Source organism: Mus pahari, chromosome 23 (genome assembly GCF_900095145.1).
Source record: "Mus pahari chromosome 23, PAHARI_EIJ_v1.1, whole genome shotgun sequence".
In the NCBI taxonomy this organism is placed as follows: Eukaryota; Metazoa; Chordata; class Mammalia; order Rodentia; family Muridae; genus Mus; species Mus pahari.
In genome coordinates this window covers 187,773-209,582 of record NC_034612.1, presented here as the reverse complement: position 1 = coordinate 209,582, position 21,810 = coordinate 187,773, and the positions used below count along the sequence as shown (strand labels likewise).

The 21,810-nt window shown below is 47.7% G+C and overlaps 3 protein-coding genes across 6 annotated transcripts in view; 1 reads left to right on the top strand and 2 right to left on the bottom strand.

The window, feature by feature from the left end:
- The window catches only part of Lrcol1 (leucine rich colipase like 1), a 10,163-nt gene extending 6,602 nt beyond the window's left edge, over nt 1-3,561 (bottom strand). The window contains exon 1 of the mRNA XM_021187133.1: nt 3,462-3,561. The gene's annotated coding sequence lies outside the window, so the exon portion shown is untranslated. The remainder of the gene's footprint in view (nt 1-3,461) is intronic.
- Nucleotides 3,562-5,283: 1,722 nt separating this feature from the next.
- P2rx2 (purinergic receptor P2X 2) lies at nt 5,284-8,639 on the top strand. Of its 4 annotated transcripts, none has more exons than XM_021186845.1 (12): nt 5,462-5,717; nt 5,852-5,987; nt 6,083-6,154; nt 6,234-6,309; nt 6,384-6,480; nt 6,628-6,708; nt 6,806-6,944; nt 7,249-7,379; nt 7,518-7,611; nt 7,734-7,799; nt 7,889-7,966; nt 8,237-8,639. In XM_021186845.1, exons 1-12 carry the CDS (start codon nt 5,542-5,544, stop codon nt 8,276-8,278), a joined length of 1,188 nt encoding a protein of 395 aa, XP_021042504.1. In that variant the 5' UTR covers nt 5,462-5,541; the 3' UTR covers nt 8,279-8,639. The 4 variants fall into 4 exon arrangements, with proteins under 4 accessions (XP_021042502.1, XP_021042504.1, XP_021042503.1 ...); XM_021186844.1 differs by having other exon boundaries at nt 8,174-8,639; XM_021186843.1 differs by having other exon boundaries at nt 5,284-5,717; nt 7,889-8,639.
- A 2,073-nt stretch (nt 8,640-10,712) lies between these two features.
- Pole (DNA polymerase epsilon, catalytic subunit) overlaps nt 10,713-21,810 on the bottom strand; it is a 51,830-nt gene continuing 40,732 nt past the window's right edge. The window contains exons 40-49 of the mRNA XM_021222599.2: nt 20,179-20,352; nt 18,271-18,396; nt 17,065-17,206; nt 15,602-15,776; nt 14,155-14,286; nt 13,825-14,018; nt 12,232-12,432; nt 11,752-11,877; nt 11,121-11,210; nt 10,713-11,039 (exon numbers count right to left, since the gene is read on the bottom strand). Of these exons, the coding sequence (XP_021078258.1) occupies nt 10,926-11,039; nt 11,121-11,210; nt 11,752-11,877; nt 12,232-12,432; nt 13,825-14,018; nt 14,155-14,286; nt 15,602-15,776; nt 17,065-17,206; nt 18,271-18,396; nt 20,179-20,352 (1,474 nt within the window). The 3' untranslated portion in view covers nt 10,713-10,925. The remainder of the gene's footprint in view (nt 11,040-11,120; nt 11,211-11,751; nt 11,878-12,231; nt 12,433-13,824; nt 14,019-14,154; nt 14,287-15,601; nt 15,777-17,064; nt 17,207-18,270; nt 18,397-20,178; nt 20,353-21,810) is intronic.

The following is a 21,810-nucleotide window of genomic DNA, read 5'->3' as shown; positions in this document are numbered from 1 at the left end:
TTCCTTGTCGCCGGGATGGCCACAACCCCACAAGCCTTGACAGTTGGCAGTGGATCCCTGGGTACCTGAAGCTCTGGTTAAATTCAAGGTCAAAGACTGAGGAGTAAGCACGTGTCAGGGCTCTGCAGGGTGCTTTTTTTTTTTTTTTTGAACAATAGGAATTTATTCTCTGGAGCAAAAAGCCCACAAGCAATCAAGGCACCAACAGGGCCGGTTCTTTCCAGAAACACTGGAGGAGAGTCCCTTCCATTGTTGAGTCTTACAACTGAGGCTCTTACATCCTGTGGTCTTATTATTTTTTGTTGTAGATCCCTTATCAGAAGTACTGGGCTGGACAACAAGGCACAGACCTTTAATTGTAGCCCTCAAGAGGCAGAGGCAGACCTCTTCGAGGCTAACCTGGTCTACATAGTCTACATAGGGAGTTCCAGAACAGCCATGGCTGCAACAAAACAAACGAAAACTCAAAAACCCTCCAAGAAACATTGGCATTTATTTGGAACAGACAGCACTGCACTAGGAATGGATGTGTTCTAGTAAACTACTGATATGTTCCTGGAGGTTCAAGGGCATGGAGATTTCTTTCATTTACTTTACTTTTTAATTTAGTACATATGTGGAGGTCAAAGGAGAATTTTTGTGACGTCATTTCTCTTCTTCCACCATATGGGTTCCAGGGATCAACTCAGGTTTGTGCTCCCTAGTGCCCTCCTATTTTATTTATTTATTTTTTCTTATTACTATTATTATTATTATTATTATTATTATTGGTTTTTCCAAGACAGGGTTTCTCTGTGTAGCCCTGGCTGTCCTGGAACTCACTCTGTAGACCAGGCTGACCTCGAACTCAGAAATCCACCTGCCTCTGCCTCCCAAGTGCTCGGATCAAAGGCATGTGCCACCACTGTGGCCTGGATCTACATCTTTGACTACGTGATTAACAGTCTCCCTCCATGTTTCAGGACTGTGTACAAGTTTGTAGGATACCCTAGGCAAGCTGATGGTCCCAGCAGAGGCTTCTGAGATGGCTGCCATCAGGCAGTGTGAAAGAGAGCCCTTTCTTCATAACCTGTTGGCTTTATCTTGTTAGGGTTCACAGAGCAACCACTGCCCGCAATGTTGCCACAGTGTTTCACGTCCCACAAGAAACAATCTTTGGTCCTGAGAAACAAAATATGCAGGCCCAGCCTATTATGTGAAATCAGCCCCGTGGGGCTGGAGAGAGGGCTCAGCAGTAAAGAGTGCTTGCTACTTTTGCAGAGGACCCAAGTTCGGTTCCCAGTATCCACATCAGGCAATTCTCCTGGGCCTCTTGGGTATACTTATAAACATATCCACAGATACAGTCACACATACACAATCCAAAATAAAACACTTTGAAAAAGACAGCAGTGCTGTGAGGCTGAGAAGATAGCTCTGTCAGTAAAGTGCTTCCCTTGAGGACCTGAGTTAACTCCCAGAGTTCATGGAAAAAAGGCCAGAGGTGGGATGGTTAGATGACTCAGCATGTAAAGGTTCTTGCCTACAAGCCTGATGACCCGAGTTTGATCCCCAGGACCCATGTGGTGGGAGGAGAGAACCATTTCCCACAGGTTGTCTTCAGATCTCCATACAAGGTCCTCCTCCATATTTATGCACACAAAATAAATAAAATATAATAACAGGGGGGGTGTGCTAGAGATATGGCTTGGCAGTTAAGAGCACTTGCTGCTCTTTCAGAAGACATGAGTTCAGTTCCCAGCACCCACATGATGGCTCACAAGTGTCTGTAATTCCAGTTCCAGGGGACTCCATGCCCACTTTGGCCTCTGCAGGCAATAGGCATACACATGGTACACAGACACACACACAATTTAAAACACCTACACACATAAACATATGCATGTATTTAAAGTAAAAATATAAATAAAGATAAAGCCAGGTGTAGAGGTAGGCATACCAGCATTGGGGAGGATCCTTGGACCCTTCTGGCCAGCCAGACAAGCCTAATTGATGAGAGCTAGGCTAATGAGAGAACCTATTTCAATGCAGCAGAAGATACAGATAAGGCTGTCCTCTGTCTTCCACAGGCATGCACACACATGAAAATACACATAATACAAATACATACAAATAAGCAACAACCACAACAAAACATAGAGCCACAGTTTGAGGTGTCCTCAGGGAGCCAACCACAGACTTCCTCTGTCTGCTCCAGAGGGCGGATCTTCCACCAGATCTCTGCCTCCCTGTCTTTGTTTTTAAAAAAATTATTTATTTTTATTTTTATAGATGTGTTTATGTTGCCTGCATCACATACATGCCTGAAACTAGAGATATAAGTGGTTGTGAGCCACCATGTTGATGCTGGGAACTAAACTGGGTTCTCCAGAAAAGTGCTCTTATCTGCTGAGCCAATTCTCCGGCCTCAGCTCTCCTGGCTATTATTTACTTTTGCAATTCAAGACCAATTGTACTTCTTGTTGTTTGTACTTCTTGTTGGTAGTGGGAGACACCCCGAGTCCCCCATGCTGACCACTGGCCTCCTTCCTCTCCTCTTCCCAGTCACTGCCTGTGGTTGACTGTGCCAGCCCCAGGAATGGGACCGATTGCTAAGGGTGGAAAGAATCGACTCTTGTTTCCTTCACAGCAAGTCAAGGGTCCCAGATGCCCCTTGCCACCAGGAACTCGAGGGCACATAGCACTGTCCCCGTCAAGTGAGCAGATCTACAGCTATTGTACAAACTCAGCTAGTGTTCTTTCCATATAGCTAAATAGGCTTCATATGTCATCAATTGAGCCACAACCTGAACACTTTTGAATTTCAAACTTGCCAAGTTCTTTTTGTGCTTGGAACCAGGAAGCGATTTTTGTTTTTTTAAGCTGCAACCTTTCCTTTAAGTCCTGACAAGGCCCTGTTTCCAAGTTGGGCAGGATATTCCTCACACAGCCCAAGAGCACTCTGCTACTGCCCATGAGAAGCCCAGTATAAAAGGGTCACAGATCACCACTGTTCATAAAGGACTACTGCACAGGAAAGCCTTGAGCACACCGTGTTAAATACATCAGCTAGTCACAAAAGGCCAAATACTGTTGGACTCTACTTACTTAAGGGCCTTGGAGTCATCAGGTCCTCAGAGACAGATGGAAGAGTGGTGTCAGGGCCTAGAAAGGCACTGTTTAATGGGAAGATGTGCTCTGTTGGGCACGGAGGGCTGTTGAGATCAGGCCACACCCTACTTTAAGTTATTTCATATTGTACAAAGCAGGAGTTTTCCAGGGTGTGCACCATCTCAGAAGAAGCCATTTTACAGTTAACTTTTCACTCTGTTTTGAGGGAGAAGGGATGATTGCAACCGTTGGGTAGACCCAGAAACTAGACTATCTCTCTCCTGTTTTGTGTGAGGTACCACAGGACAGACTAATCTGACTTATACCTGGGAGTAGAATGGTAGTTTTTGCTGAGTTCCCAGTGACCCTACCTCCTTGCCTCAGGTCCACTTGCTCCTCTGGGCAGCGAGAGCAGCCAAACTGCAGTTTCCAAGCAGACGTCAGCCTTGAAGTAGAGGGTTACAGGTTAGCCAAGGGTACTTGGCTTCAAGTCTCTGAGCAGTAACTCCACTCCACTCCACTCCACTTCCCGCCCCGCCCTCTGCACAGAATGCAGAGATTCGTGGACATGGCCTCCCACCATACTTTACCTGCTTTCCTGCTTTTTGCTTCTGTTCCAAATCAGGACCAGCTACCAATAGCCAAACAAACCCCTACCCAGCAGTGTAGGACACCCGCCCTTTGTGCCCCGCCCACCACCCCGCCCCGCCCCCGCCCTAGGACCACAACTCCTTAAGCACCCAGAGTCCCCCTTCTCCACTCTCAGTTGCTCACGTCTGGCGCTGACTCCGCCCCCTGATGATAGTCTCAGTTTGTTCTCATTTATCAACCCTTCTGTCTGTTCTACAGTGTGTGGGCTGTTGGTTCACTTGAGAGTTTTGCCCCTGGGTGGGGGCGTGGAGACTTAACCCAGGGGCTCACAAGTACTAGGCAAGTGTCCCACCACCTAGCTATCCTGAGGTATAGCTCCAGTAGCACTCCTTGTTAGCTCTTTAATGATTGACTACAATCTTCCACCTTCCAAGTGGTGGGATTACTGGTTTTTGTATAAGCATGCTCAGCCTCAGGCAAATTAAACCAGGACTTTTCTTTTCTTTTTCTTTCTTTTTTTGTTTTTAAAGATTTATTTATTTATTATATGTAAGTACACCGTAGCTGTCTTCAGATACACCAGAAGAGGGCATCAGATCTCATTACAGATGGTTGTGAGCCACCATGTGGTTGCTGGGATTTGAACTCAGGACTTTTGGAAGACCAGGCAGTGCTCTTACCCGCTGAGCCATCTCTCCAGCCCCCCAGGACTTTTCTAAGAAAGGACTCACAAAGAATGGCACCAAGATCTATGGAGGTCCTTGGTGGAAAACAGAAAAGATGTAATCAGCTTGGTGATTTCCGGTGGGAAGGTCCTGTCTGGAAGGGATCTGGGCAACTGGCGTCTGAGATGGGCCAAGACCCAGCCTTTTGTTACAAAATATTCCCTAAAATTATGCATTAGATAATTAGATTGTTGTTCTAAATTAGATTGCCTCTGCTCCCTAGGCACTGGTCAAATTTAATCAAACAGTTCAAATATGCAATTTAACTGTATTATTAGCAACAGCAAAGAGATGTCCAGGTTTACCAAGGATGGATTTGCTCTGGCCTTACTTTGAAGCATTAGCAAAGATCACCAAAGATCTTGAAAACATTATAAAGCCAGACATAGGTATCATATTTCAAAGAAAAACCTTTTTGAGACATGAAGACTACTGTGGGAACAGGAATGGCGGCTTCATGAACAGGGGTTTGTTTTGAGGTGGGAGAAAGTGTTCTGTGTTGTCCAGTAAAGGGGACTGCACAACATACAGCATGTACTACATTCATTGGATTGTTCATACGCTAAATGCATCTTATTTCCACATAAGACAGATTAAAATCATCTCGCTGAGACATATTAAGATGTTTGGTATTTGCTTCAAATAACCTGGGCCCAGGAGAGACCTGATCAGTTACCAGCAAACAATTTCGGTTTGCAAGGGGTGGTGGGGGCAGGAAACGGAATTAACATCACAATGCTGGGCAGTTCTGTGGAGAAACGAGGGTTGGGGCTTGCGCCCTTGTGTGTCTGCTATGAGAAAACTGGGGTGCCTGCCGTCAACCCCTGAGCCTCAATTATGATGAGGGAAGCGCCCAGTGTGGAGCTTCTCTTGGGCTCCTCCCGGGGTTCTCTGGGCTGGCCTGGCCTCTCCGCCCTCCTTGTCACCAAGCTGGAGTTGTGATCCACCAACTGCACCACCAGGCTGCACTCTGAGCTGCACCCCCGCCGCACCTGCAGCCTTCAGTAAGACTGGAAAGGGACTAGATTTCTACTGTCACAATGGGCGGGGAGCGAGGCCACACCCCCAGCCTGCCCACGAGAGGCCGAGGGTGTGAGGCGCTCCAGCAGTTCTTGTGGACCGAGCTCCTTGGGCCATGGCCGCTGTACAGCCCCGGCTTCCCGCGGGGGCGGCCATGGTCCGGCGCTTGGCCCGGGGCTGCTGGTCCGCGTTCTGGGACTACGAGACGCCCAAGGTGATCGTGGTGCGGAATCGGCGCCTGGGATTCGTGCACCGCTTGGTGCAGCTGCTCATTCTGCTTTACTTCGTGTGGTGCGCCGGCCGGGGCAGTGGGCGGGAGGGGATGCTCAGCTCGGGGCTTGGGCGGGCGCCCTTAGGGCTTCAGGAGAGGGATATCCTGATCTCTCCAGGGTTGCCTCCGGAGCCGGCACCGCCCTGTCCCACAGGTACGTCTTCATCGTGCAGAAAAGCTACCAGGACAGCGAGACCGGTCCGGAGAGCTCCATCATCACCAAAGTCAAGGGGATCACCATGTCGGAACACAAAGTGTGGGACGTGGAGGAATATGTAAAGCCCCCGGAGGTGCGGCGCTTCCTGCCCCACGCCCGTTGCTCCTCCGCGGTGTGACTGGTCTGAGTGAGCTGACAGGCCCACCACGTCTTTATTTCCGCACCCAGGGGGGCAGTGTAGTCAGCATCATCACCAGGATCGAGGTTACTCCTTCCCAGACCCTGGGAACATGCCCAGAGGTGAGGCGGGTCAAGGGTGATCTGGGAAAACCTAGGCCAGTTGCAGAGTCTACCCTCTGACTTACAATCTCCACTCTAGAGCATGAGGGTTCACAGCTCTACCTGCCATTCAGATGACGACTGTGTGGCCGGACAGCTGGACATGCAGGGCAATGGTCAGTGAGCACCAGGGACAGTGGGGAAGGCAGGGTTAGCACCGACCTCAGATTAACCAGTGTGTGTCCTGTAGGGATTCGGACAGGACACTGTGTACCCTATTACCATGGGGACGCCAAGACCTGCGAGGTGTCAGCCTGGTGCCCTGTGGAGGATGGAACTTCTGAAAAGTATGCAGGATCTACAGACTCCATTGACCGTCTCCTTTTTCCTTACTGATGATCAGATTAACTGGGAGGAGGAGGGAGACTATGTCCTCCTCCCGTCCCCTGGGATTTGGGGGAAAGGAGACTAAACCACTGTCTGTAACTTTGCAGCCATTTTCTGGGTAAAATGGCCCCAAATTTCACCATCCTCATCAAGAACAGCATCCACTATCCTAAGTTCAAGTTCTCCAAGTGAGTCTGAGGGGCAGAGTAATGGCAAATGCCTGTAGGCATGTGCTGGGAGCAGGTGTGTGTAGAGTACAGGGATTTGTCTTCTGCTTCTCCTTAGGGGCAACATTGCAAGCCAGAAGAGTGACTACCTGAAGCATTGCACGTTTGATCAGGGCTCTGATCCATACTGTCCCATCTTCAGGCTGGGCTTCATTGTAGAGCAGGCTGGAGAGAACTTCACAGAACTGGCCCACAAGGTGAGGGACAGGGAAGCTGGGTGTCAGCACTTGCTACCCAGGAAGGGTTTTTACTGCATCTAGATGTACCTTCTTTTGTCTTGGCCAGCTTTAGCTGTGTTTAGGCAGAGGGGAGAAATGTGATCTCGGTCTGTGCAGGCACCTGCTCAATTATTGACACCTGGACCCATGACTGGTGTTAGTACCTCACCATGCCTCCAAAGCCAGAAAGTGACTAGTTCCCTGGACCTTTGGCTCTGAACTGAACCCCTTGAGGTTTTTCTGCTCTATGCTCTTCAACCCTCCTTGACTCACTTCTCTGCAGGGTGGTGTCATTGGGGTCATCATCAACTGGAACTGTGACCTGGACTTGTCTGAATCAGAGTGCAACCCCAAATATTCTTTCCGGAGGCTCGACCCCAAGTATGACCCTGCCTCTTCAGGCTACAACTTCAGGTACCTTGTTCTCTGAATGTCTGGATCCATGACATAGACAGTGGTGGCTGTGTAGACTAGAGAGAGGAAGATGAGTGTGTGCGAGTGCCAGTCCTCAGACTGACAGCTTCGACATCACTTTGGTTCCCTCGACCCTAGGTTTGCCAAGTATTACAAGATAAATGGCACCACCACCACTCGAACTCTCATCAAAGCCTATGGGATTCGAATTGATGTTATTGTGCACGGACAGGTACGCATGGCTGAAGGATTCCGCCAAGGCCTGTGCTGGGCTAGCTCCATGCCCTTTATAACATCCCAACCTCTAGCAGCCTGTGTTGAAGGTCTAACTAAATGCATGTCTGATGTCTACAGGCAGGGAAATTCAGTCTCATTCCTACTATCATCAATCTGGCCACTGCTCTGACCTCCATCGGGGTGGTAAGAAATCCAGATCCCCTTGGGAACCAGTCTGAGTCAGGTAGGGAGTGTTTGGTATGCCTTTACCCACTTGCACCTGCTGATTTCAGGGCTCCTTTCTGTGTGACTGGATTTTGTTAACATTCATGAACAAAAACAAGCTCTACAGCCATAAGAAGTTCGACAAGGTGCGTACCCCAAGGCATCCCTCAAGTAGATGGCCTGTGACCCTTGCCCTTGTCTTGGGCCAGATCCCTCCCCCACCTAGTCGCTCCTCCCAGGATCAGCCACCCAGCCTTCCATCGGGTGAAGGACCAGCTTTGGGAGAAGGGGCAGAGCTACCACTGGCTGTCCAACCTCCGCGGTCTTGCTCCATCTCTGCTCTGACTGAGCAGGTGGTGGACACTCTTGACCAGCATCTGGGACAAAGGCCTCCTGTGCCTGAGCCTTCCCGACAGGACCCCACATCCACGGACCCCAAAGGCTTGGCCCAGCTTTGATCTCATCCTCACTAAGCTACAGATCTGGATCTGGGAGGGCAGAGACAGCTTCCGCTGCTAGGCAGCCCTAGGGAAGATCTGCGCTCTTCAGTAACCATGTCCGTGTGACGGGGAAACACACCTGTGCAAGAGGACAGGCATCTTGCTCTGGCCCAGGCTTACATTCTTCCTCTCCCTAAGGCTTCTGAGTAGGTTCCTGCCATCTCCTTTCCCAACAGAACTCCTCATAGGACCCCCTATCCTTCCCCTGCCCACCTCTTGTACCTTCACACAGCATTCTGGGACCCCAAATTAGAGCCATGTCTTCCTGTTGTATTTTAGAAGTCACAGCGTGCTGAGTCCAATAAACCAGTGATAAGCTTTCTGGCCTCAATTCTTTCAGAGTAGCAGTGGGCTCAGGAATATAAGACAGGAGAGTCAGCCTCCTTCCCAGGGATCTTGCATTCTGAGTTTGCCTGCATTTTTGGGTCTGTTAACTAGACTGCCAAGGAGATAAGGCTATGTTCAGAATCAATGCCCTGGGGGTGAGGACCGTGAACAGGTGAAGCACAAAGCCAGTACTAACATCAGGGCCTGGGGTGATCTAGTTACTGCATCTTTCCCCTTTAGTGGAGTGACTCTGGTCAGGTAAAGCCTGTTGGGAGTCTGGAACTTAGTTCCCTGGTGGCTATGTCTATGCTGAACGCCACCAGAGAAAGCATCCTAGCTCAGAACAGCACGCCAAGTAGCAGAGTGGCCAAAGAACTAGGAAGGAGTCCCTTCAGTTTCTGCCCACATTACCTGAAGATGGTGTGTCTGTGTTGGCGCACCAAGTGTTAGAGGATGTTTGGAAGAACACCAGTTCTTGATACTTACTCCCAGATCCTTCCTTCCTTGGTCATGGCCTCTACAGGCCACCAAATACGTTCAACTTCCTCTATGTTTGGTTTGTAAGTTTATCTAGCTTTAGACAAACTACCCTTTTCAGTATAGTATCTGGTTACAGCTTAGAAACCAGGGTCAGAGATAGTTTTCTACTTCAGAATCCCTAAATTGACCTCTGATTGAATCCAGGGCTGAGCCGTACTTATGGCTGCAGTGACCTACCGGGTGCTGCTGTAGACTGGCTCTTCTGGGAGACAAGCCAATGTCTCTTGGGCCCAGAAATCCAGGAAGCTAAGTTAACCAGCTCCCTCCTCCCCTCGTCTAATTTGATTTGATCTCCATTCAGAATGTCCCAGCACTGCCAGCTCCGTACACATTCCAACCAGGAAGGATAAAGTAGGTGTCGTGTTTCTCCCTGCAGACAGCCTGAGCTCACCAAGGTTCAGACAAATGCCTGATGGATAGATGTTAGATAGTAAACTTTCCTTTCAGGGACTCCCTGTACAAATGAAAGTAGTAAACTAGGAATTGCAAACTATAGGGGGCTGGAGAGATGTCTAAACAGGTAAGAGCACTTGTAGCTCTCTCAGAGGATTGGAATTTGGTTCCCAGCACACACACGGTGGCTCACGAGCATCCAATGCTTTCTTCTGACCTCTGTGGGTACCAAGTACACACTTGGTACCTAGGTAGGCAAAAGATTCATACACATAAACTCAGTAGGGTCTCCTATCTCCCTTTAGGGCTCCCATTATTTGGGATATTTGAGTTTGGCACTTGGCTGCTACCCTGGTAAACTATGGCCTGGGCCAGTAAGAAGCAGTAGACAAGGGCTGCATTTAGCTCAGTGAGAGTTCTCTTATTTCCTGAGACCAATGAAAGGTTCTGCTCATCTAGCAGATAGGTCAGTGTCAGTACAGAGAAGGAAGTGAGAACTTACTCCACTACTTGCAGTGCAAAAAGGCACCATACTAAAGGCTGGAGATTAAGCTGCCCCTTTAAGAGGGTACCAGCTCCAGTGCTCTGGGTTTGTGATATCCTGAGGGACAAGGGATGGCTGAGTACAAGCCCTCCACAGATCTGAAACCTCACAGGACTGCTTTCCCCTCATTTTCCTTGCTTCTTCTCCAGTGAAGCCTCAAATCTTGCATGTGAGAAGGTATTTTTCTAAAATCTAGATCTTAGGGTGTTTGAGTCTATGATAAATGACACTTAATACCCTCTGCTTATGGGCCTCAGACTTAAGAGGTCCTTGCTATACAGTCATGGTGAACAAAGAGTGGGTTTCCTATATACACTAGGCAGGTCAAAGGTGTTTGGCCTGTCTCAGCCCAGTTGTGGACAGAGCATCAGGTCTCACTCAAGACACTGGGTGATAGAAAGCAGCCTGAATTCTATACCCATGAAGCTGAGGGAAAGGCCCATTTGTCTGAAAACAAGCAAGACTCTGGTCACAGTCAGGGTTTTGCACTGTCTTCTGTGTCTTCTCTGCCTACACCCTTACCTCATCTTAGAATGTATCTCATGCTCAGACCGGAGGCAGAAGAGCTTTGTGTGGAAGCAGAAAGCAGAGGCTTCAACACCTTGTTTACTTAGCGGGTTGCTAGGGATAGAGCCATTCCCTGCTCCTGCTTGTTTATGGCACGATGAAGTTCCCAGAATTATTCTCTCTGTTCCTCCTGGGCTGTGGTCATGAGTTTGGAAAAGCAAGGTGGTCAATGGTTCAGCCTTTTGGAGCGGGCAGTAAGGTGTGGGGTACCAAAGTGTTTTTAGCCTAGGCTTGCTAACAGTTTGATACAGGGCTTGTCTGTAGCAGCCATTCTATGGTCTCCTGGAGATAAGACATGCTGTAGTACTTGGCAATGTTCTGGAAGATTCTAATCTGTTCCATGAAGACCTGTAGGAACAGACAGACACAGTGACTCTGGGTTTTACTCAGACAGGAGAGGAAATGCTCCACAGTGTGATAAGGGCTCACCTCAGTGCGGATGGTGAGAGCAAAGTCCCCTGCGCAGCTGCAGTACACAGGCATATGGGTCTCTTTCATACCATGGCACTTGAGGCATACCTGAAACAAGCAAGCAGCACCATTAATCTTGGCTCAAACTGGATCCTCTCTGCAGCTTTGCAGGCTTGCTGAGGAGGGATATATCTACGGAACCACTGGCAAGTTTATTTCAGGACTCGGTGCTTGATGAAATTCAAGTTATTCAACTCTTGCCAGTTCGTTCTCCAAGATGCCCACCTTGCTGTGGGTATCCTCAACCTGGACTACCAAGGTCTGGGAGGGTCCCATGGCCCAGTTGGCTCTGTCCTAATAGTTGCTCAGGGATTTGCCCAAGGACTCTGCTCAGGTCCTTGTAAACTGCTGAAGCTTTTCTGCTCTGCTCCTGCACTCTACCACTGACATCTTTACTGTCTGTTGTCTATCTCCCTCCACTGGACAGACACATGTACCCACAGAAGGTATCAACAGATGAAGATAGAATGAGCGGGCTAGGTCCATGGATGAAGACTAACTCCAAGGGCAGTCAGGATCCAAGCATGATCTTGGCTTTTCTGAAATGTTGATAGTGCTTGGAAACTCCTGGGTGGACTAGGGAGCTCACCAGGTCCTGAAGAGTGAAGGCCATCAGTTTCCTCTGCAGGGCTTCCACCAAGGCTGACTCAATGGCAGATGAGTCATAGGGGGCTTGACAATTGGAGCAGAGCCACTGAGGCAGGATGGCTCCATCCTGGGAAATGGGAGGAAGGCTGAGATGTCAGTGAGTGGTAGCCATGGCCCGGCTGGGCAATAGCACAGAGGGCTGGTGTAAAGGGGAGATGTCAGAGAGTGCAGGGCAAAGGAAACCATCACTGCTCTCGGCTGCACTCCATACAGCCCAAGCTTTTTGTTTGTGCTGATCAGACCTTTTCAGAACAAATTTTTAGCATGCTGCAGTGGAGTGGTTTAGGGGTGGGCTATTTTTAATCCATAAATGAGTCACTGAGGCAATATGTTGTGTATTATACTGTTGTATATTACAGGTTGGGCTACATGTCCCAACCACTTTGGACATTTAGAGGTTTTGACCGTCAGCTGACCTCACCTGAGAGAAAGAGGAATCTTTGCACAGGTCCAGGTCTCTGCAGAAATTACAGCTGTGGCAGATTACCTCAGGGAGCACATAGGAGTGGCAGGGGTCTCTGAACTGGGCCTCCTCAGAGAATTCACCAACGTCTACCAGGCGAAGTAGGTCTCTGTTCAGCTTATTCACCTGATTTGTGATGTTTGTATCCAGAGACAGTACCTATGGGGACCACAGACCTTCATGAAGTAGCTCCTAAGCCTCTTGGCCATTCTGGCTGGACCAAAAGCCCCATTCTTAGCTCATTTCCCAGCACCATCTTAGCCCTTCTTCCCATATGGAGCTCCAGGAAGAGCTGATTCTCTATAGTTGTAACTCTGTCCGAGTAGAGTCTTCGCTGATGAAGGAAACAACATTGATTCTACACAATACCTTCCAGAAACTAAAGAGGGAGGATACCCTCATTGGTCCTAGGAGGTCAACATCACCCTAATGCCAGACACAGGCCGTTACCACCATAAGAATGGACAAAAAAAACCCATATAAGTACTAGCATCAATGTGCAAAAAATACAGAATCTAAAAATAAAGAAGCCCAAATGAGGCCAATTAAGGTGGGTTTTTTTGTTTGGTTGTTTTTGGTTGTTGTTGTTGTTTTTTTGTTTTTGTTTTTTCGAGACAGGGTTTCTCTGTATAGCCCTGGCTGTCCTGGAACTCACTCTGTAGACCAGGTTGGCCTCAAACTCAGAAATCCGCCTGCCTCTGCCTCCCGAGTGCTGGGATTAAAGACGTGCGCCACCACCGCCCAGCTGTTGTTATTTTTTTAAAGACAGAGTTTTACTCGATAGCTTTTGAAGATACAGACTGTTCTCAAACTGGTCCTGTTACCTGCCTCAGCAGTCCCTGAGATTGCAGGTGTGAGCCAACATGCCCAGTCCAATTGTGCTTTGAAAGGGTATAAATATCCAATGGAAAAAGGCTCTGGAACTGAACACCCTGGAAACTTGTGCATACGCTGTAAAGATGAGCCAAAAATGGACCACAGATCTAATGTGCAGTTCATTATAGCTTGTTTTCTGGGAAAGAGGTCAGTGACTGTCCAAAGTGCATCTGTGGAGAAGAAACATCCCCTGCTTACCATGTTAAGCCCTGAGGTGTAGTCACTTGATATTCAGTGCTCAGCTTCAGAGTGAAGCACTGGGATGCTCAGATGGCACAATGAACAATAAATGCTTTGAGTAATAACCCCACATGGGCAGGGGTAGTATCATCTCACCCTGCTGGCCCGCCTTTCCCAGAAAACAAGCTCTGTCACCTCATTTGGTCTCAGGTCTGTTCTGGCTCACCACTGTAGCCGGCGATCCATGGACTCCTTCCACTCCCATGGGCTGTAGCTTTCCCAGCACTCTGCTCTCCTACTTCAGAGCCTCTGTGCCTGGTTCCAGGACCCCCAGAGTCTGAACTAACCAGTCTCATGGTTTATCACTAGGCTTAGGATCTATCAGAGGGGCTTCTTCTGTAATACCTAAGCCCAAATCCCTCAACAATGGTTGCATTTGACAGAGACCCAGCAAATGCTGATGGAATGGCTGAAGGACTTATGCCCGGCCCTCACCTTGCACACGTATTTGATGAACTCCAGAGCAGGATTATTGAGCAGCAAGTGTGAACCAGGGAGGACAGGGAACATCTCTGAGGGCTCAGTGCTGTTTCGAGAACCTGAGACTTTCTTCTGAATTTTCTGAGTAATGGTGAAGAAGCTCTGAGTGAGCTCATTTGCCACATAATCTTGAGAGAAAGTGATCATTCCTGGGAAGGAGAGAGTGCTAAGGGACAGACTCAGCTGGCACTGGATATCTCCTACCCATTTGCTTGTACCATCTGAAGCACACAGATCAGGTCATGGCACATAGCAATCAATATCCTGTGACCAGGGACTGCTCACCAGGAAGAGCTCCGGTTGCCCCTTTAGCCTCCTGGGTGAACTGGCTGGCTCCCTTCCTCTTCACAGGGGTACTGCCTGGGGCACTGTGTCTCAACTCCTCCTTCATACTTTGGTACACAGCTACGATGTATGCTGCAGAGAGAGGCAGACATAGGTCACAGAACATTGGACAATACTCCAGAATTTGAAGGAGTCCTGTGGCTGCTTAGATGGTCAGACATACTCATCTGAAATGTCATTGTTAGTGACAGCTTAGATATTGCCCTTTGATGAGTCCAAGGTCAAATAGAGAACTGGATAGAAGAAGGGAACTTGCAGTAGGGTGGTGGCAGTGGCACACACCTTTAATCCCAACACTGGGGAGGCAGAGACAGGCTGAGTTGGAGGCCAGCCTGGTCTACACAACAAATTCCAGGACAGGACAACCAGGATTACACAAAGAAACCTTGTTTCAAAAACAAAAACAAATCTAAACAAAAAACAAAACAACCAACAACCAATACCAACCAACCAACCAACCAAGAAAACCCTACAGAACGGGAACCTGCCGCTGCCTGAATTCATCCTGAACAGTGAATAACCAGGAGAGCAAGCACAGACAAGGACAGGTTATGAAAACAGACCCTTAACAGCAAATGCTGACAGTGCCGTAAAACCTGAGCCTGGAGTATTTCTCGCCCTGCCTGCCTGCCTGCCTTCTCCTTTTCCTTTTCCTCTTTCTCTCCTTCCTCTCACAAGGTTTTTCAAGACAGGGTTTCTGTGTTCCTGTTTCTGTTCCTGGCTGTCCTGGAACTTGCTCTGTAGACTAGGTTAACCGGCCTTGAATTCAGTGATTCATCTGCATTTGCCTCTCAAGTGTTGGGATTAAAGGCATGCACACCACTGCTCAGCTAACCTGGAATATTTCTTGAGACAACTTGGAAAGGTAAAGACTCAAAAGATGTAGACAAAGATGTAAGCAATCACAAATGAAACCTCCTGTTGGTACAGATCTGTGAGGTGAGTAAGAGATCCTGTCTGTCTGTCTGTCTGTCTGTCTGTCTGTCTGTGAGGTAAGAAGCCCTATCTGGTGACCGTTTCATGACTTAGCTCATCGCTTGTTTTCCTGTTTTAATGAGTGGCACCGAATTATAAAAGTCTAATTTTCATGCTTATGTGCATACTGACCACAATAACCAGGTCTACAAATACTTTCAAGGTATGAGTTTCCTAGTTAGTGAAGTCCCAGAGGCCAGTCTCGATACTGTATGAGCATGCACATGTTCCCAGGGATGTTAGTCGTGAACCTATTAGAAATAGAACTGGGAAAGTAGCTTTGGGACCCCTCAGATGGTCCTCTGGGGAAGACAGCAGCAGCTCCACTGAGCTTGCCACTGTCCTCTCCACATCAAGGAGCCAGAACCACATTCAATAACTCAACTGGATAGTCAGCTCCAGCTTGGCTCACCTGAAACAATCATGAGGAAGTAGCTCTGGCAAGAGGCTGCCTGGGGCAAGAACTGTAGAATGTTCCAATTGTTCTCCAATAAGTCCTCAACCTCAGATTCCCCCATGTCCTCTTCCTCCTCGTCCTTTTCGTTGTCCTCCTCACCATCAGTTTCCTCCCTTGCCTGGGAGTCTTGCTACAACACAAAGACAACTCCTATTTCCACTATGGCAGTAACATATAGTAACAAGACATGGGAGGCAGGAGCCCTTCAGCTTGAGTTTCCTGGACTCTCACACTGTAAGACCACTGCTCCATGGAGCACGTCTAGCTCACTAGGTTGACTGGGAGGGAACTTCAAAATTATCCATCTCCCCTTCCATTTAGGGTTAACCAACCAGAACTTCCCAGTGACCAGCTTCTTCTGGTCCTTTAACAATTTCTTCTTTAGCTGGGAGCAGTGCCTTGAACCTGTGGCTCGATACTCAGGATGCTCAGAGAGTCTCTGGTGATGAAGATTAAGGCCAGCCCAAACTACACAGTCAGAATCCATCTCACAAAATAGAACCTCTTGTGTTGGTGACAATTTTCCCACAGGCACAACTTGACTGTATACCTGTGATCCTGCCAGGGTGAATTCACTTCTACATCAGCTTATAGAAAAAGTTGACACTAACACTATGCCATTATCCTGATGGCCACATTTCCTTTTTTCTCCTCAGTGAAGTCTACCTCCTAATCCCAATTCTAACTAGAACTGCTCCTGTCTAGACCTTTGAGCCATGGTGCCCCAGGACGTCTTGTCCTTGTCCCCCAGCTTCCAGTCTTCCTGCTTTCCAGTGCTTCCCTTTTTGGCCATCTGCAAGGATGCCATGGAGAACAAGGGTCTGCTGTCTTGGCCTATTTCCTTGGTACTACTCTAGCACAAGGTGATCAGCTTTATATCCATTTCACAAACATCACAGCCCTTCCCTCACATGGCTCTTGGATGCAGTCTCCATTCACCCACAGGTATTGTGCATCACTAAATTCACCTGCTAGCTCCCAGACCCTGCCTTTTCACAACTCTGCACTGGAATCCCTCCCCTGACCTGATACTGCCTTGTGGTGAGTTAGTCTTAGAGGGGGCAAGTAAATGCCAGCATTTCTATTCTAATGCTGAATTCCATTCTGTGCAAAAAGTGGGCACTGCTAGCTCTCTGTAATCACCTGAAATGACTGCCCCAACACCCAATGTGCCTGGGCTGTTCCAGCTCCCGTGGTGTCTTGTTCTCTTGACATGACTGGCATTGCCAGTGTTTCCATAACTCTTTCTCCATGAGTTTTGCCAGGTTCTGCCTCATGGAAATCTTTGCTTTCACTAGGGCTGACGCTGTACTCCCACCTTTCCCTGTAAGGCCCAGGAAACAGGACTTACAGAGGTAAGCAGTATCTGCCACAGGGGTGAGTGTGGCCCCATATACATATATGTGAACCATGCCTACCTCTTTTACCTGTCCACAGTGAATACTGGATGGAACTTTTCCTTTGATTCCACCATAGTTGGATGGATCCATCCAGAGAAGGAATTCCCAGCATCGAGAGAAAGAGATTGTCAGGGAATGAAAGATCTCTTTAGAATGGATGCTGTAAGAAGCCAGACAGAAACTATGGAAGTGACGCAGGAGTTTTCCTTGTTCCTCCCTTCCCTTCTTTCCCGTTGTACCTATATACTTATCCTTTTACTTACAAATGAACTTCAAGTGGATTCAGACAGTCCCCCAAACTTCCTAGCATACTGAAGGACCTGCCTGTAAACAACTGCCCGGTAATGACCAAGAGGGAAGCCAGGGCAAGCCCAGGTCCACTGCCTCTGCCTTAGTCGGGTACGTGTCACTGGCAGCATTGCTCCCTGTTTTCAAGCAACATAAGTTTTCTTCATTGGTACCATTCCTAGCTAAGTTGGCCTTTATCACTAATCCCACCCTTGGTACCTACGAGGCGGGAAGGAGATTCTAAACAGACTCCTCTTCTTCCTCATTTCTTCTTTTTCTTTTTCTTTTTTTTTTTTTTAAAAAAAAAGACATGTTTATTTATTTAATGTATATGAGTGTGTGCTGTTAAGAACATTTACTCCTCTATCAGAACTGGAGTTTGGATTGGGTGGCTATAACTGTCTCCAAGAGATCTGACTGACACCCTCTTTTGCTCTAGGCACCACATACACTTTCTCAAAAACAAAACAAAACATAACAAAACCCCAACCGCCCCCTCCCCAAAATACCCCAAAGTCAAGTCCTCAAGACTTCATCTTATTTACATTGGATCCTTTGGACCCAAACAGATTTGAGGATATGATTCATCCAGGCAGTAATCACTGCCTGAAGCCAAAGGTATAAAACAGGGTCCTGCAATTGAGAATGTGATGACTGACCATCTAGAATCAGAACATATCTGTGAAAGGCTTATGCAACAGCACTTTATAGAACCTTCTTATAAACAGAAGGGTGGTACTCCTTTAATATTTCAGACTTTAACATGTTTTATATCTGAGTTGTCGACCATAGGTATACCACAGTATAGTAGCCACTCTTTCATGCTGCTATGCTTAACCCTTGGTGTGATTTCTTCATCAGCAATGGAGACACCCTCAAGCATCTCTCTGAAACTATGGCAGCTGCATCACCAGCCAGGATGTCCCTTCCACTAACCTGTTGGTAATATATTCCACATAGGCAAGGGCATCCTCTATTCGGCGCTTCTTTGTACAGAGGATGATGCGATTGAAGTTGGCATAGATGATTGATGACCCCAGGCGCTTGAACTCAGCAATGAGCCTGTGGAATATGTTTATAATTAATGGAGGAGGTGCCTTGGTGCAAAAGAAAGCCAAAAAATATAAAAAGAAACTATGAAGAAGACCATGGTGATACTGAAACAAGAAGTATCCTGATGCTGGGCGTGGTGGCACACGCCTTTAATCCCAGCACTTGGGAGGCAGAGGCAGGTGGATTTCTGAGTTCGAGGCCAGCCTGGTCTATAAAGTGAGTTCCAGGACAGCCAGGGTTACACGGAGAAACCGTCTCAAAAAACCAAAAAATAAATTAATTAATTGAATAAATAAATAAGTAAAAAATAAAAATAAAAAGAAGTGTCCTGATGCTAGAGAGATGGCTTAGTGGTTAAGAGCACTGTCTGTTCTTCCAGAGGTCCTGAGTTCAATTCCTAGCAACCACATAGTGGATCACAACCACCTGTCATGGGATCTGATGCCCTCTTCTGGTATTTCTGAAGACAGCTATAGTGCACTCACACATAAAATAACTAATTCAAAAAGAAAAAAAAAAGTATCCTAACTATGCTTAGTTAGAATGAGCAAAAAGAGCAGAGATTCAGGACCCAAAAGCAATAAAGAAATGTCTTTTTCCTTTAAGGTGAGGTTTGGGGGCTAGAGAGATGCCTCAAGTATTAAGAGCGTTGGCTGGCCTCCCATCACCTACATAGATGCTCACAACCATCTATAATCTCAGTCCCAGGGGATCCACTACACTTTTCTGGCTTCTTTGGGTACCAGGAACACACAAAGACAAAACATAAACATTATAATACAAAACAAAAACAGATGACGTTTGGCGCCACTCCTAGGCCTGGGGCTGAACTTTAGGACTCAGGCAATCCTCATGTCTCAACCTCCTGAGCAGCTGTGACTGACTACAGGTGCATCCACCACAGCAGAGCAAGATCCCTCCTCTGCTTTATGGGAGTCCTGCATGGCAGAAAAATAGCAGTAACAAAAGCAACAGCTAATAAAAAGGTGAAGAAAAAATGGTAAGCTCTTATTATATAATATATATATAAAATATCTATAACATATAGATGGCTCCTTTCCATACAGAACTCATTAAGGTTTTGGTTTTTTGCTTTGAGATTGTTTCACTCCACTGTCCGGTCTGACTGAGAAATCCCGACATAACTCAGGTTATCCCTTGACTTGGCATCTTCCTCAGCCTCCTGAATGTGCCGCTTGTCCAGGGGAACATGATTGGGGTATCCGACTCCATAGCCATCAGGAAGGAGCTACGTCTCAGCGGCCATGTCTTCAAATTCACCTGCATCAAACTTGATAAAGGCCCACTTCTTTGAGGTGAGGATCTTCTGGTGGTCACAGAACTTGAACTTAGCTCTACAAAGAACCTCAATCACAGGTTGCTCACTCTGCAGCTTGACCCTGGCCACTGAGCCCTGGAGCTTCCCAAAGGTACCAGGAATACCTGTCTGGAGTCTAGACTGGAGACAGCACTGAGGTCAGAAACTTGAGTAACTGCCAAGAATTGTCTCCAAGGTCCCTAGGACAGCCCAGATAGGCAACCAGGCTCCTGTTGCACACCAGGGCCCCATGGGGAACTCCATTCAGGGTTTTGTTTTGTTTGGGTTTTTTGAGACAGGGTTTCTCTATGTAGCCTCGGCTCTCCTTGAATTTGCTCTATAGAGCAAGCTGGTCTTGACCGCAGAGATCTGCTGCCTCTGCCACAATAGCAGTTAAGACTGCCCTGGGCTTTATACATCCCAAAGGCACTGACTCATGTCCCTCAGCCCACAGCGCAAGGTGAAACACTCACTGCAGGAAGAGCTTCTTCATCATATTGTGCAGTGTCCGGTGAAGGGCTGGGTCATGGAGCAGAGAGCACGGTGACTGGAGCCAGCGGTAGAAGTGCATTACCTGGTTGTCAGCATAGATGTTGTGGTACTGTGTGATTTCCTTTACCCAGCCAACCACCATGCTTTTCAGGATCCTGAAAGAGACAGCAAAGGAAGATGAACTGTACCATACGCGGCTGCTGGCATCGCTGTCCCTTCTCATAATCCTTAACTGCCACTGTCTGAGTTCCATTCCTTGGCCCAGTAACTTGTGAGCTTCACCTCCTCAGCACTTCCCTCCATGTAACTCCCTGACTTTCTGGACAAGGAGATACATAATAGGCTTTTGTCCTTCTTAAGATTTATTTTTAATTTTTCAAAATTTATGTGTAGCTGTGAAGGTATGTGCCGTGAGTCTAGGTACCCATAGAAGCCAGACGGTGTCTAATATATTGGAACTAGATTTACAGTGGTTGTCAACTACTCAACATGCATTCCAGGAGCTAAACTCATGTCCTCTGCAGTAGCAGTAGTCTTTATTATTTTTTTTGAGACAGGGTCTCACTGTCAGAAGAGCAGGAATGAAGAGTCATAGAGTTGCTCATGAACTGTCCATGTGAAGATCTGGGGATTGGCCCAAGCTGCGTTTTCTAGACACCAATGATACACAGGGGAGGTTCCTGGAACCAATGCAGTGCTTAGACAGAATGGACTGGACTTGGGTCACGAAGGAGCCAGAATATGAGATATATGATGCTGAGGTCACTTTGATGGCTTTCTGTACAAAGGCCCACTTCTCTCAACTGGTGGCTGCTGCTCTCTGGGTCTGACCCCCACCTGCGGCTCAGGGTAGAAACACTTCTTCTACAGCTCTGCTCAGTTCTCAGCTCTCATAGTTCTTACTCCATCACATTCCTTTTTCCTTCATTTGGAAGCAATGGAGCTGAAATACATGCTTTAGAATCACAGACTTACTTAGCCACAGTAACACATCACGACTACAGCCCCTCTGACCTTGGCTTTGCCGTTTCTAGCATGAGTGAAGACTGTACCATCCTGCAGGGCTATGGGAATATAGTCAGAGTAAAGTGCTCTGTGTTCCTGGTACAAAGAAACCGCTCTATAGTATGCACTGTTCCATCACTGGGAGCCAGGGCTGACCATATCTCTGACAGATGATACTGGCTACTATGACTCATTAGGCTGGGTACCCTGGGAATTTCCTGCAGATACACCTTTGATTACGCTGAAAGCAATTATGTATCAAAAAGTTCTTTGTGAGAAAAGCTTCTGGCCTCAGAAAGGTCTGATGATAGCACTTGTACTGCGGATTAGTAATTAGGCAGGGACCCGGGAGTCCTTGATTGCATTATGGAAGACTCAAGGGACAGACATCTCAGGAATCTGACTCTAAGGCTGGAAATGGCACAGTAGTTAAGAGCGCATACTACTCCTCCACAAGACTGGAGCTCCACTCCCAATACTCACACCAGGTGTTTTACAATCTCCTGTAACTAGTTCCAGGGTATCTGGCTCCTCTAGCTTCTTTGGACACCCATACTCTGCTCCATGACCCAGCCCTTCTCCAGACACTGCATGTGTGTGTGTGTGTG

Excerpts from the sequence above, each read along its gene's own strand:
- P2rx2 (XM_021186842.1), top strand. The coding sequence starts at position 5,542 with ATGGCCGCTGTACAGCCCCGGCTTCCCGCGGGGGCGGCCATGGTCCGG. Across the intron at positions 6,310-6,383 it reads GCTGGACATGCAGGGCAATG|GGATTCGGACAGGACACTGT; the intron begins GTCAGTGAGCAC and ends TGTGTCCTGTAG. Across the intron at positions 6,709-6,805 it reads CCTAAGTTCAAGTTCTCCAA|GGGCAACATTGCAAGCCAGA; the intron begins GTGAGTCTGAGG and ends GCTTCTCCTTAG.